General features: G+C 37.3%; 3 protein-coding genes across 3 annotated transcripts; 1 reads left to right on the top strand and 2 right to left on the bottom strand.

Moving 5' to 3' along the window:
* Positions 1-1,037: 1,037 nt before the first annotated feature.
* Positions 1,038-3,895, bottom strand: LOC110059617 (uncharacterized). The gene has a single exon (XM_020766340.2). The coding sequence runs from the start codon at positions 3,695-3,697 to the stop codon at positions 1,574-1,576; it is 2,124 nt and encodes a 707-aa protein (XP_020621999.2). The 5' UTR covers positions 3,698-3,895; the 3' UTR covers positions 1,038-1,573.
* A 68-nt stretch (positions 3,896-3,963) lies between these two features.
* LOC110059667 (protein MIX23-like) lies at positions 3,964-9,241 on the top strand. Its single transcript, XM_020766394.2, has 5 exons — positions 3,964-4,075; positions 5,096-5,221; positions 5,687-5,833; positions 6,714-6,773; positions 7,109-9,241. Exons 1-5 carry the CDS (start codon positions 4,013-4,015, stop codon positions 7,151-7,153), a joined length of 441 nt encoding a protein of 146 aa, XP_020622053.2. The 5' UTR covers positions 3,964-4,012; the 3' UTR covers positions 7,154-9,241.
* A 947-nt stretch (positions 9,242-10,188) lies between these two features.
* LOC110059655 (cystatin-B-like) lies at positions 10,189-14,069 on the bottom strand. Its single transcript, XM_020766383.2, has 3 exons — positions 13,902-14,069; positions 12,986-13,087; positions 10,189-10,484 (listed from the first exon to the last, which is right to left on the bottom strand). The coding sequence occupies exons 1-3, from the start codon at positions 13,965-13,967 to the stop codon at positions 10,350-10,352; spliced, it is 303 nt and encodes a 100-aa protein (XP_020622042.1). The 5' UTR covers positions 13,968-14,069; the 3' UTR covers positions 10,189-10,349.
* Positions 14,070-14,091: the final 22 nt, after the last annotated feature.

The raw sequence follows: 14,091 nt of genomic DNA, 5'->3' as shown, positions 1-14,091 counted from the left end.
GGTGCCATAATACTGGTATCAAGCAAATGGTCAATTATTGTTGAACACATTATGGGTCGTTTAGCAACAATAAAGGGTTACCATAACAACAGCTTTACCAGTTAAAGCACCCCTTATTTTAGCATCAAGCGTTTAACTCAAAATCGAGTTCAGTGACCGTTTGTTTTTGCTATCGCATTACAATTATCATGATAACTATACAACCTTTTGCCAAGTTCTAAAAAATGTGGCAGGGGGATTAGAGCCACTATGTATTTCAGGTGGCTCTGAACCTGGTACAATTTTTTAAAGGATAGATGAATTTTTCACTCGTTTTTTCTCACAATGGAGTAACTTTCAGATGTAGATTGCAACGTTTCGACTGCTATACCGCTAGTCTTCATCAGGCGATGAGGTCAATTATTGTTGCATGTCACTGTTTGTAGCACCTTGGTTTGCTGCTATGAGTGAAAAATTCATCTATTTTATCTTACACCACAATGAATAATGTACACATCTTTAATGAAAATTTTTTAAAGTTTGTGAAAAGTTGAATCTTAATAAAAAATGGGGTCACTGGACTAATTAAGGGTGTTTTTAACGGGTCCTATCTTTGCTATGGCAACCTGCAATGTCAAGAAAATGATCATAACATGTTCATTAATACCGGTAATTGGGCATTTATGTAATGCCACTATTGTAGCATTAAATAAAAAAAAAATGCTAGTATTGATCCATCGAAGTAGAAGTGCTGGAAAAAAAGCTGGAAACTGGGCAAATAAGAGAAAAGTTAACTTTAGATACCAGTGAGAAGCATTTCTTGTGATGAGTTGCATGAAGACCAAACAAAACTTTTGTTGTGAATATTATAAGCAAAAATCAAATGAACTGCCTGTGCATTTCATGATTTGTGGTCTCTTGTGATCTTTTGAAAATCCCCTAATTGCACTGGCCAAAATGACAATGCAGTTTTTGGAAATTCATTTTTTTTTGTGGTCATAAATCAAGATACACACATGTTCGTCTGATTTCCTTTACAAATAACATCACTCACTGTCAGTACTAAATGTGCCAACCTTGCAGCATTCATGGTGCATGCTAGGTTACATATATTTCCCAGGAGCCAGAGTAATCTATTTAACTATAATCATTCCAGCTATTTTTCCATTTTTGTGTAAAATGACTTTCTCTCAGGTCATGCAAATCTCATTTTATTACTATATACAATAATCTAAGGAAAGTGAGATATTTCCAAATTATTTTCAACAATTTGTAAGGATTATGTCATTGGTAGAGAAAAAAACCACCATCTTGCCTCTCCAACAAAAATTTTGTGGGGCGAGGGACTTTACTCACAGTGTACTTTAAAAAAAAAGAAAGAAAACAACACAGAACAGCAAAATTCAATTGAACCATTCAAAAGTTATTCCATGCATGAAAATCTATGTCTTTGTAAACCAACAGTTACAGTTAACACATTCAAAAATCTGAGACTTGGCAACTTTTACTCCATATGTCTAGGAATATGGAACAACAAAGTAATGTTTTAAAATTTCATAGCTAAATAAATATCATTGGTTGTTTGCCATTTCAGTCATAAAGAACTGTAAAATGTGTTTAATTTTGACCTATAGCCCCAAAATGGTTTTGAAAGATCAAGTAAATTGGTTCCATCATCACTGGCATCTGATTTAGATGACCTAATGTGACTACTGGTTGCCTTCAGAATTTTTCTTATTTCTTCAACAGCCACCTTCTGGTCAAGCTTTCCGAGGCTGGCCTTGAGTGTTACTTCATTGAAAGGAAATGCCAGAATGCAATTGCCAATTTGAGGTCGAAGTTTCAGTGTATCTTTAGTCTTCTTGGTACCTTGCCTATAGGTACTTGCTGTGGAGATCCTTGTGGAGTACCTAGAAGGAAAGTGATGCAAGGTTTCTGTACTTGCATTTGGCAAGCCATATTTATGAACTGACTGAAGTGAGTTCAGAGATGATGCTTCTGATTTATAACGGCGTAAACGTAGGTGAGATGGTAGTTTACCATGATTGTTGCCATTTTCAGGTTGCAATAAATGCATTGATGACCCACTTTGAGACTCACTTCTAGATATCTTCTGGGGGCTTGACATCTTTCCCTCTCCTTCATCATTTGTCTCCTGACCACCTTTATCATCTTGTGTTTGGTCCGACAAAAATGACTGGCTTTCCTTAGCCCCTAGGATGATATCAGGACTGTTTTTAACAGCCAAATTATCCTCTTTGGTGCAATTCAGAGGTACTTTGCTATCATTCAGTTCTCCTTGGCCATCACAGTCAATCTTAGTAGCTCTAAGAAACTCTTCTGAAGTACTTAGTCTCTTTTGATCCAACAGATTGAACTTTGAGCTTGGTGTTTTGCATCTTGGAATGCATTTCTTTCCCTTGCTGCCAATTGCATTACCATTCTCTCTCCAGTGTTTGCACATATTTTTATCTTCCAGTTTTCTTTCACCTAAACCAGGATTTTTTACACATTCAGCAACTTGCATACACTCCGATTCAGATTGTGGTGGAAAAATATTAAAATTGCTCTTGCATTTCTTTTTACCACCAGGTCTGGAATAGATACTTTTTCCAGCCTTAACCATGCCATTCCCTTCATCTCTCCCTTTTAAACCTTTTTTCCTAACATCATTGTTCTCCTTTTCCTTTTTTCCCCTTTTGACGTCTACCTCGGTAAAGTTCAGAGCTTCGAGTATGTCATTCAGCAGTGGTTTCTTCACCAATTCATCCTGATTGCAATCATTTCCTAGAGCTGGGGAGAAATTGACCTCCAACAGCCATGGCTTCAATTTTTCATCAATGAGTATGTCAAACCCAAACAGTTCAAAACAGTTAGAACTATTACTTGGTATCTCTTGGACCTGTGAAAGAAGTGTGATAATAATGATTGATGTTATGCGGTGCCACAATAAGCGATCATCAATATCGTGTTTGTGCAGGTAATGTCGCAGTTTACCTAGGGTCCATTTACAACCAGTTCCAATGCTTTCCTTTTCTGCCGAATACTGCGGTCCAGTTTTGTTAATGCTGGTGTTTGTGAGATGTGAAAAACGATTGTCAAGTGAGGACAAATCAAACCTTTCAGTGCTAAACCGTACAAGACCTTCATGGTAAATATACAGCCGGAAAGGGTGGAAAGAAGTGACTATTGCATATAAGCGTAAATCAAACTTATAACCCGAAATTAGAAAAGGTTTGATGATGTACTTTTGCACGACGACAGCACAGTCATAAGTCAAGTCGTGAAGATCTTGAAAAATAAAAATCCCCCTGCCACAGGACTGTTCAGTTGGCTTGCAAATCCAGTAATTTGATTGCTGGGCGCCATCTTGCTTTGAGAACTCTGCCACAAACTTTTTATATTCATTAGGAAGGATGAACGTTAGTGGAAAAAATTCAAACATGGAACCTCCATAGGATGTTCTCATTCGCCTGAGATTTCTTGCTAGGCCGTCTTTCTTTGTGATATGTGTCGATTTCGGAAAGTGATTCAGGCGTTGCCACGGACGACAATGTTCGAATTCGCCTGAAGTAAAACCTTGAGTTTTCCACCATAGATTCCAGTTGCCATCCGCCTCACCCCCATCTTCGTTGTACTCTTCCCAGCCGCGTTCTAAACACACCTCTCTCAGAATATCCGGCGATTTTTCACAAAGCCGGAACACAACGGATTCCATCAGATGCCATTAAAAATTAGTATTGGCTTCCTCGCACGAAAAGCCAGTTTCAGGTTCATTCTTAATCCGTTTGACGTCAAAAAACGAATCTAAAGGACAGGTTGACTGCCTATTAATCCACGAGGACATAATTTTGAAAAGGATAATTTATAAACTTCAACAAGTCAAGTTGAATGTGAACAGAACACCGGTGTCACAGGTGATTTGATAATCAAGAGTCTGTGACGTAACACTTCTGGTCAGCAGACTAGCAGCAGAGCAGTATAGCGATCATTTAACGACCAATGAAGATTCCATTTTGCACGTGAGATCAAAATGGCTACGGCCGGTGAAAATGAACTGACTCAAATGTCTTGTGAAGATTTTGGGGAATTTAAGGTAAATGTTGTGATATTATGGTAGAATGCAGCAGAAATTAAATTATTTTTTAATTAATTTACTTGTAGAGTAGAAAATATCACTGGACGTGCAGCCACCAAATTTAATAAGCTTGCGCGCAGTTGACCAACATAACAAATTTCCATCACTATTTATTTCAATTACAGTCTAAAAACTCGATATAAATCAATACTGATCAACAGTTGTCACTCTATTGAGAACAGACATCGTTGGAAGTTTCTTAGAGTTTTGAGAAATGTTATAGATTTTCATAGATTAGTATTGATTTACTACCTCTATCAAGTTTAAATGTTCCAGTAGTTCAGCTCCCCCGGGCCAACCTCCAGGCGTAAGAATTTCTTTCTAGAAAAATTGGAAATTCCCTGGAGTAGGGACAAATAAGTGGTCAATCGTTGTTATCAACCAGTGTACCAGGCAGTGTAATGAGTTTGACCTTATACTGAAATGAGAGCCTAACTTAAGATGCTTCTCGAAGGTTCTTACTTGTACACTTGAACAGACCATGAATTTTGAATCATTACAATTTCAGTTCAGGAAAATTTGTTTTGTTTTTGATTTTTCCTTCAACTTGGTTTGCTTTGCAACTTGTATAAAGTTATAATTTTTGTATCATGTGCAGGCTGGGGGGAGGGGTTGGGGGCGGGTGGAACTCCTAAATATTAAAAGGATGGGGGTGCTTGTCGTACCTTTTAGGGGTTAAAAACATGGTTTTGGTACTCTTAGGATGTTCTGCCTCAAAAGGTCCACCACGGGAGCTTTAGCAGTACCTTGTCGGGTATTGAGCTGAAAAATATGACAGGAGATTATGTGTTGTTTTAGAATTGGTCCTCTAAGGAGTGACAAAAATTTCAAGCCACGCCCACAAAACAGGATCTAGGTACCTCTTAGGGATTCTTTTCAAAAGTTATGACAAGGACTCCTGGGTGCAGGGAAATGAATCATCCTCCAGTTATATCTTTTTTTCAAATGTTTGCAACTTTAATAAAATTTGTCTTGCAGGAAGCATTGAAGGTGCTTAGACTTATTGATGACAAAATCATCTACAAGCTAAATAAAAGTATTCCAACGGATTCCTTTGTTGGACAAATTAATGCAGAACAAAAATGTCAGGAACTTTATAATGAGGTACAAATGCTCTGTTTCTTATTTGGTATTTTTATTTTTTTTGAATTATTTATCTATTTGTTTGATAATTTTACTATAAATAAGTGGGTCAATTGAATGCATTGGGGTGATTGGCACACTGAGTTTGAAAAATGTTTGAATGGTGTTATTTGCTTTTGACATGTTCAGCATACTGTAACCAATCAGATGGTAAAATTGACCAAAGCAAACTCGCTGGTGGGTTTGCCATTTATCATCTAAGCACAAACATGTGCTGAAAAATATGTTCTAATTTTGGGTATCAAACACTGAACTCTTCTCCATTGGACATTTTAAGTTTAATAGTTCATTAGGTGAACTACTTGGTGCTCAAAAAGAGTTTTTTTAATTTATTGTTTGAATGTTTTGGTTGCTACAGCTAAGAATGTAAATGGTGGTATATGAATAGCAAATTCTGTCAGTCAATTGATTTATTTGTTTCAACAGTTGTTGGGTGGCTATAAAACAAGAGATCAAGCAATCAAGAAGTGTATAACATTAGTTTCTGAAAATGCCAAACAACTTCGTGAAAAAAATGAAAAGAACCCAGATGATTTTCAAATTATGAAAGATCTTAGAAAAGAACAAACCAAGGTAAGTATATTGTGTACTAGATCAGATCAAGAAAATCAGTCATTGGACATTTATTTACCCTGCAAGTGAAATGCCTTCTTCTGTTGGACTCTGGACCAAACTATTCTGGCTCAAGTGCCAGGATGGTTGTTTTTCATTCTTGAGCAGGACATAGCACTCTTACTATGCCTCTCTCACCATTGTCTTCTCCAGAGGCCGCAATCCTTTTGGTCAGCACCAAGAATCATGATTTCTGGGCAGGTCCAATGCCGGAAGTCTGCAATTCTTAGACTTCCCGTCAATCCTGAAAAATCTCATTGGCTGAAAATATGAAATGAATACTCTGCGCATGCTCAGAAAATTGGTAGGCTGGATCCCTAGACTGCCATCCCTCCAAGAAAATAAGTAATTAAAAACAGTCACTTTACTTCTACCTGTTGTAATATTTCTTTTCTTTAATTTCACTTGATGAATTTGAGTTGAGAATATATTGCTTATAAAAAAATGTGTAACCTTTTTCCTTGTGTCAATATTTATTGTAACTTGGTATTAAGTCTGTGGGTGAAAACTTTTCATATGACTATTCAAGTGAAAGCATATCAAGGAGTACTGTTAGTAGTGTTGTTTTTTTATTCAATTTTTCTCAAGTGAAAAATTGTTTGCAACCATAGGAAGTGATGTCCATGTTGGTCAATGCTTGAAATTTTGCCATCAGGTTTACTCGGAAGAAAAAACATGTAAATCTAAACATTAATGATTGATATTACCTCATCCAAGTTAGGGTAATTGTACCTTGCACATTTAGAATTAACAGGCAGAGATTGTAAGTGGTGTGTGTTTGTATTGTCTTCCACGTTATCCTTTTTCCCATCAATAATTCCTTATTCTGATTTTATTGCAGCTTAGGTTAATGCAATCAGAACTTAGTGTAGAAGAGGTTATACAACGACGAACTGTCAAGGTAAAATTCTTTTCCTTGTCTCATCTGCATGTAGATAAGCCAATGTGTTGTACCAGAAAATATCCATACCCTTCCCACAGAAGGTTGTTTGGACTTTTACTCTTTCCCTGTAATAAACCTGAAATGCACACTGATTCATTCCTTAATTTCTGATTGTGTGTTCCCATCTCTAGACAACTTGGCTCCCAATAATTAATTCAAACTTTATTGATTTTCTGAAGGTTCGAGTTATCGAGAGTCAACTGTACTGATATAATTATTACTACTTCAAAACATTAAGACATTTTACATGTTTATCTCTATAATACTACCTAATATTTTTGCTTAATTTGTAGGCTTTCAATGAGCGATGCTGGAAGTTCTTTAAACCACCACAATAACACCAGCTTACTCCATTTAGGTGGCATTACTTTTTACCTTCAAGTAGTTTACAATAAAATTACTTACTATTAAGATCTTTCACAATAATATTTGAAAAGTGACTTGCTAACCTTACTTTGTGACAAATTTTGCCGTGTGGTTAGGCTGCGTAGGGATTTTGAGGGACTTTTTGGTATTATGTGTAATCATTTTGCAAGTTCTTGGTGCAAACACATCTCACAAAGTTATTGTCAGTGATGTTGAACAGGGTGTTTCATTGTTTCCTAACTGGGCCACATAATTCTTTATACCGGCGGCTCCATGGCAGTAAGAAAAGATGCCATTTTGTGAATTTGTTCAAAGACGTTAACCAAACACAGTGATTCGGAACCAAGCTCGACTTGTTGCAGAAATCCCAAACCATTGTGATATTTGTGTCAAAATGTTGTAAAATGTCACAGTCATAACCAGACAGCCTTGAGACAAGAAAAAGTGTCCATGAATAATTATGACTAGGGTAAGTGTCTTTGCATGATAGGTTTCTGCCAACAGGAGAAGCCTGTTAGCAAAGGTTGACTTTACTACCTGTTTCTTTTTTAGAATAGGAAATATTGTTTTCCTGCTCTGTAATCATGATTAAAATATAAAAAATAATTTCTGTACTCAGAGCACAATTAAAAATCTTATTTAAAGTGTTATATTTCGTTCAGTTCCACCCAACTTCGTCAGCCACAATAAAAATTTGATGTGATGTTCATTATGGTCTGGAGGAGGCTAAAATGGTTTCATACATGTTGGCTAATTTAAAGTGCCTATGAAGTAAAAAACAATTGCGGCTTATTTGAAAGGCTTTTCAAAGTAAAGAAGAATGGCATTTTCGGTTTTGGAATATCTTTTTTTGTTTGAGAGATATTTACGTTTTTGTAAGGAAAGTGATGACGTCATAGGTGGTTCCACTAAAACAGCACAACACTCAATTGAGAATAACTCTAGAAATAGTAAAGCAGTGTTCTTTAAACTTGGAACCAGAAATGTACATCACAAAAGAACATAATGGCACCTGTTGTGCCATTGCCGTGACAGCAGTTATGCCGCTGGTTCTGTTTTAATTAAGACTAAAATTCCCAGATTTTATCTTAAACAAGGATCATCCACTCCCAATAATCTAATGGGGAGAGTGAAGACAATATGGGAACTATCTGTGTTCCGAGCAAGACCCTCTGTCCCACTTTGCAAATGGAGATATTTGGTTTTTCACAGAAAGAGACTGGACCCAAGAGTGTTGCCATGGCAACAGCATAGTAGGTGTCATTCTGTTTCCTTTGTGATGTACATTGCTGGTGAAAAGTTTGAAGAACACTGCCTTAATATTTCTAGAGTTATTCTTGATTGAGTGTTGTGCTGTTTTAGAGGAACCACCTATGACGCCATCACTTTTCTTATTTGCATAATACAAAAACATGAATATCTCTAAAACGAAAAAAGATATTCCAAAAAGGAAAACGCCATTCTTCTTTACTTTGAAAACCCTTTCAAATAAACAGGGATTTTTTTTACTTCATAGGCACTTTAAAGCCATTGTATCTGTTCAAAGAGGCATGTTGTAATCAGATCTTAATTGCCTCCTGTATGCGACGTTTGAATGTTTATTCGAAACTAAAGTAATGGAACATCTTGCGTCAGCTGTTCTTGAACGTTGCCAGCTCATGGGACTTTCTGTGGATTCTAGGAAAAGAAAAGCTCTTTCCACAGAAAGCAACACGCTCAAACAACATCATTTTAGCCCCCTCAAGACCATAATGAACTTCATATAACCCTTTCTTAACATTCAAGTTATTTCCCATCTGTTTTTGTTTTTCCCTTACCATCCATCCCAAATGATCAGGGAAACTGAGACCATTATTTTTGCATAAGTCAGGAAGATCTGGGACAGTAAAGAAACCAAAAGAAAAATCACTATTAAGCCAGCTTGTGTTCTGGTAAGAATTAAATATTGTGGTGTTTTTTTGTGTCGTTGATACTCTCTAGTGTTAAGTAACACATTGAATGAATTGACCAACTCAATTTGGAAATAAATATTTTGTACAGCAAGAATGCTGTAAGTTACACTTGTGGCTTTTCTTAATAATTATAAACATCAATTTATTCAATATGGTTACAAAATGCCTTTTCAAGTTCGCCTAGAGACCCAAAATATTTGAAGAGATAAATCAGTGATGATTTAACTTTAATGTTGCGACCAATTCTTGGCATTTGTTGGTGGCAGGATGTTGTACCCTAGTGCTCTGTTTTAACAGCAGGACCTCAGACAGATGTGGCAAAGCCGTGAGAAAATTTCGGAATAGTTTTGTGGCTTTTGAAAATTCCTTTGGGCCTGCAACACTTGTGTTCACAACCTCACTGCCTAAACAAAACACTCCAAACAAAATCCCGCTAGCTATGCAGGCTAACCCAACTCAAAAGGCAAAAAGAGAGACTCTACATTCTGAAAGGAGGGTCGTACAGGGGTATTCTCGTGATGCGTGATTAGCTGATTTTATTTTCCGTGAAACGTGGATTTAGGAAATCATGCTTCGTGATCCGTGACCTGGAGGTTTGGCATGACCCGTGAAGAACTTGAATTATTGACCGATATTCGTGATTTCACCACTCTGTTCTACGTGATTTTGAGACGCGAGTCCTCCGAATGGTTAGAGTCGTCTATCGAGAGTGACTTGCGATTCAGCAATATCGAGCCTTGACTTAGCCTATCATGACTTTGCTTTCTTCAAACACTCGTTCTAGTGTAAGAAGGGGTTGTTAAAAAGAGCATCTTACTTGCTTATTTCCATGATTCGGGAAAACGAAATTTTTATATCTGTGATCTGTGATCCTCTACTTTTCCGTTCTTGAACCGTGCCAGAGAGCCCCCCCCCCCCCCCCCTGTACGACCCTCTGAAAGGGTGTGTTGCCATGTAAAGCATTCCACCCAAGTAATATGAAGTGTTGACACAAAGATGGATTGAAAACTAGCTACATGGTTTATTAACCATATTATGAATTCTCACCAAGCAAATGAATATTTCCAAACTTTTATTAATTACAGATTTTTTCCTAGATGTATAGAGTTAATTTACTGTGATCTGTGACCTGTTTAAGTTTACATTGCTTTTATTCAAAAAATATTCCTCTCTGGTTACATTTAAAAAGCCTTAAACTTTGTTCGGCGTAGAGGTTTCACTTTCCAAAGATTTCCAAACTGTCCTCTTTTGTTAATCCCGTTTTCATAGCATGTAGCTCAAGGTGTGATCCAATATGTGGCAAACACTTAAAAACACGCAAGTGGACATAAGAATTATTGCCAACATGAACCTGAAATGAGATACATTCATAATAATACATTCATAATAATATACATGAAAAAATCACTCGATTCTGATTGGCTAGGAGCAGTGCAGTTCAAGTGTAACACCAGTGCAAATTACACATCGCAATTCTGGATTTTGATTGGCTGAAAGATAACAAGAAAATTTCTAAGCCAATGATATCACGTAAAATGATAGCGAGAATTTTGTGCGGAAACTTTTAAAAAAGTTTTCTCGAATGAGAAAAAATGGTTTCAAGAAAGATCTTCCAGCACTTCCTCCACGCGAATTTTTTCATGTTTATATTATTAATAAGTAAAGCGGCTCTTGTAATGTCAGCTTTTTGGAAAACTCACTCGTGCAAATTAATTCCAAATTGAACTCGAAACCGTATGATTACCTATACTTAGTCATGATATACCAAAAACAAACGAGGAAGTCTTTGAGCAGCTGTGTTCTACCACTGTTTGATCTGCACCACTAAAGATGGAACATTACATCAGGGTCAAAAATGGAAAGAAAATTAGTGCTCCAGAACATCAAAAGAAATTGCAACAAACATTGTTTTGATGATGTTCTATCACTTTCTGACCTTGGGCAGAAAGTATAAAATTTGGTAAAAAGTAACATGGGATATTTCTTATCGGTTATTTTACACAGAAACCCAGACCCTCGTTAAGGTTACTGTAAACCTTCAGGGGTGCCTTCCGGAAAATACTTTCTTCGCGCGCTGCTTTAAAGAAAACCTTGGTAAACTATATATCATTGTAAAGCTTATAAACTGTTGAATCCGAAAATATCAATATGTTTTGCCATTTTTGCTTTGGTAGGCACGCGCAAGCGTTTAAACGCAAAACTGACCTTTCTTGTTATAAAACTGAATTACCAGCCATTGTGTTAACGCGGACATCCAAACTGACTGGACTATATCACTCAGGAGTTGATAGGCCAACAAAGTGTGTGAGGCTTTTTCGATATTTCTGTTGGTTACGTAGAAAATCCCTTTAACAGTTGGACAATAGCAAATTTTCTGACTGCCGGTACTCGATGGGACGTCACAAGAAAAACATTTGGATTTTCGTAAAAGGCTCACACACTTTGGTGCGCTTATATCCGACGAACATTTTGGGCAAGTTTCGTAAAAATTCGATAAATCTACATACCCTATTACTTCATATGAATAGGGGTGATTCACGCAAAAAAAAACCCTCCAGTTTTCGACCTCGAAAGAAATTTCTCAGTTTTCGCACCTCACTGAAGAGGTTGTCAACGGGGGCCATGCCGCGAACCAATGAAACGAGACTTAGAACTCCCCAGAAGAACGCTACAAGAAAGCTTCCCTGTCTTCCAGGAAAAGGTTCATTGTTTGTATTTACAGGAAATATTACAAACGGGAAAAGTGAAGTCTGCCGTGAAAAATTCATCGGCTTATAAACCGAATCAGCAAATACATCATGAAAAGAAGCAAAACAAGAAAAAAGAGAAACGATAGCGAAATAGCCTTTGATCAGGCCTTCTCAGCGAGCCGAACCGAGTCGGTGGATATCAATAGATTAAACTAAACGAGTAATTCATCAATCTGTTTGTGATACAAGAATATGGAAAAACATTCTTCGAAGCAGAGGATATCAGCGATTAAATTCGCCGCTAATCCCGCCGCAATCACTTTGTGTGCCAGAAGCGGGGCAGCATATAGTGCTGCAACAAAACCCATCTTCACTTGCACTTGCTTTCAAATTTGGAAACGCGAAGACCGTACAAAATTGCCCAGTATATCGCTTAATTAAGACGAATACAATCAACGAAAGCGGAGATTTCTGTGCGAGAAATTGCAAGATGTGAGGAATAAACAGTATAAGTGAAATACGAGTCCGTTATGAGATTACCGCGAAAATTGTTACTGTTCAACTCAGTGGTTGACACATTCTGATTGGCTTATCACAGTTTGCAGTCGTCAACTTGTTTTTTAAACTCGCGTTTTTGTGGATAACTCGTTCGAGTTTTGAGTTTTTAAAATATTTTTTTTTTAGAAAATTTAGAATTAAGCAGCAGTCTTGAATTTGGCGTGAAAAAAATATTTTGGACAAAATAGGCCCTTGAAGGTCTACAGTAACCTTAACTGGAATGTCTTGTAAACTAGCAGTGGTTCTTTTATTGGAAGTTTTTCTATAAATAAATTACCCTTGATAACTGAAACTTTATTTGTCAAAGTCTAAGAATCAAAGCTCTCCAGAATCCTGTGTTTTACATCAGTCAGTGTCCCAAATGGAAAGAAAATTAGCGCTCCAGCACATTAAAAGGAAATTGCAACAAACGCTCTTTTGATGATTTTCTTTCACTTTCCGACACTGGGGGTAAAGTGTAAAATTTTGTTAACTAGTGACTAGGGCATTTTAAAATTCTGCCATAGTAACACGTGACACCCCCTCCCCTAAACCCAGTGGGAGATTCTTTTTTGGGGAGGACACTGCCTGGGCATTTCATAACTTCACATGACTCTAAACTAACCTTGATGAAATAATGGGTTCCAGAAACCAGCTGAGTTTTGAAAGAAACGGCGTCAAATTGATCGTACGAGGCTTTGCCTTTATATTCTGCCCGATTCTTCACCTGAAAAAGAAAAGTTTCCAAGATGCTCGTTAACAGATTTCTGTAAGGGCCAGTTACCTCGACCATAGTTAGTGGAGGGGACTGGTTGTGAAGCCCGGCAAACTTCAAAGGGCCGGCCTTTTGTTTCGCGTTTGAGGTTGAATTGCACTATCACGTGACATTGACCGTGCACACGCCAAACGTTCATTCCCAAACAATATGGAGGACACGAACGATTTGTTTATCATTGCCTAGACAAGCAAATTAACCATTGTACTATGAGTTGCTATCCTGCCGTGGTTTGCTTATGTATGTCCTGCCCTGCATTCTGCTCAGAATCTTAATGAAACCCACGACATCTAATTTCTCCTTACAAAATCAGTACATTTTTCTATCGGTAAAGTAATGAGAGTAATAAACATCATCAACTAACTATTGAGTGCATTTGTTTGCTGTGAATAATGCCAAAGTTGATGTACACGAATATGATATCATGACAGCCGTACTGTAAGGGAAATCTTTTTAGCAAGGAAAGGAAACTGAAAGGGATGCACTCCATGACGAAAAAATAGTACAAAGAGCAGAGTGAATATGGTAAATCTACGCTGGAATTTTGGAAATTGTCAGTCCTACAAGTCTGACATGTGAGCTTATGCCGAGCGAGCTCTACAGATCATCTGATGTTCGAACGAACTAATACTTTGAAATCAATAGCTTAACGTTATCAGATCAGACAATAAAACAGTTCAACGTTTTGTCAACAAAAAAATTATTCCAAAACTGCCCGCCCTGAACTTTGCAATCTTTGTCTTTTGGTCACGCAATGCGAACAAACCTCATCACAAATATCTTGCACTTCTTTGGTAGCCTTTTTCTCTTCACTTAGTTGACCACAAGCCATTTTTGAAACAGATCTATCCAGAAGAATGTCTAGAAGCTACAGGCTGAAATTGAGACCAGATCCCCAGTTATGAGTGACTCTTCGAATGACACCCACCTGACGTCCCCATCCTCTTTATTCTTTT

This window comes from Orbicella faveolata, unplaced genomic scaffold, assembly GCF_042242905.1.
Source record: "Orbicella faveolata isolate gen_17 unplaced genomic scaffold, um_ofav_v1 contig_12, whole genome shotgun sequence".
Classification (NCBI taxonomy): Eukaryota; Metazoa; Cnidaria; class Anthozoa; order Scleractinia; family Merulinidae; genus Orbicella; species Orbicella faveolata.
Note: the sequence above shows the minus strand (reverse complement) of the source record. Positions and strands in the feature narration are given on the sequence as shown.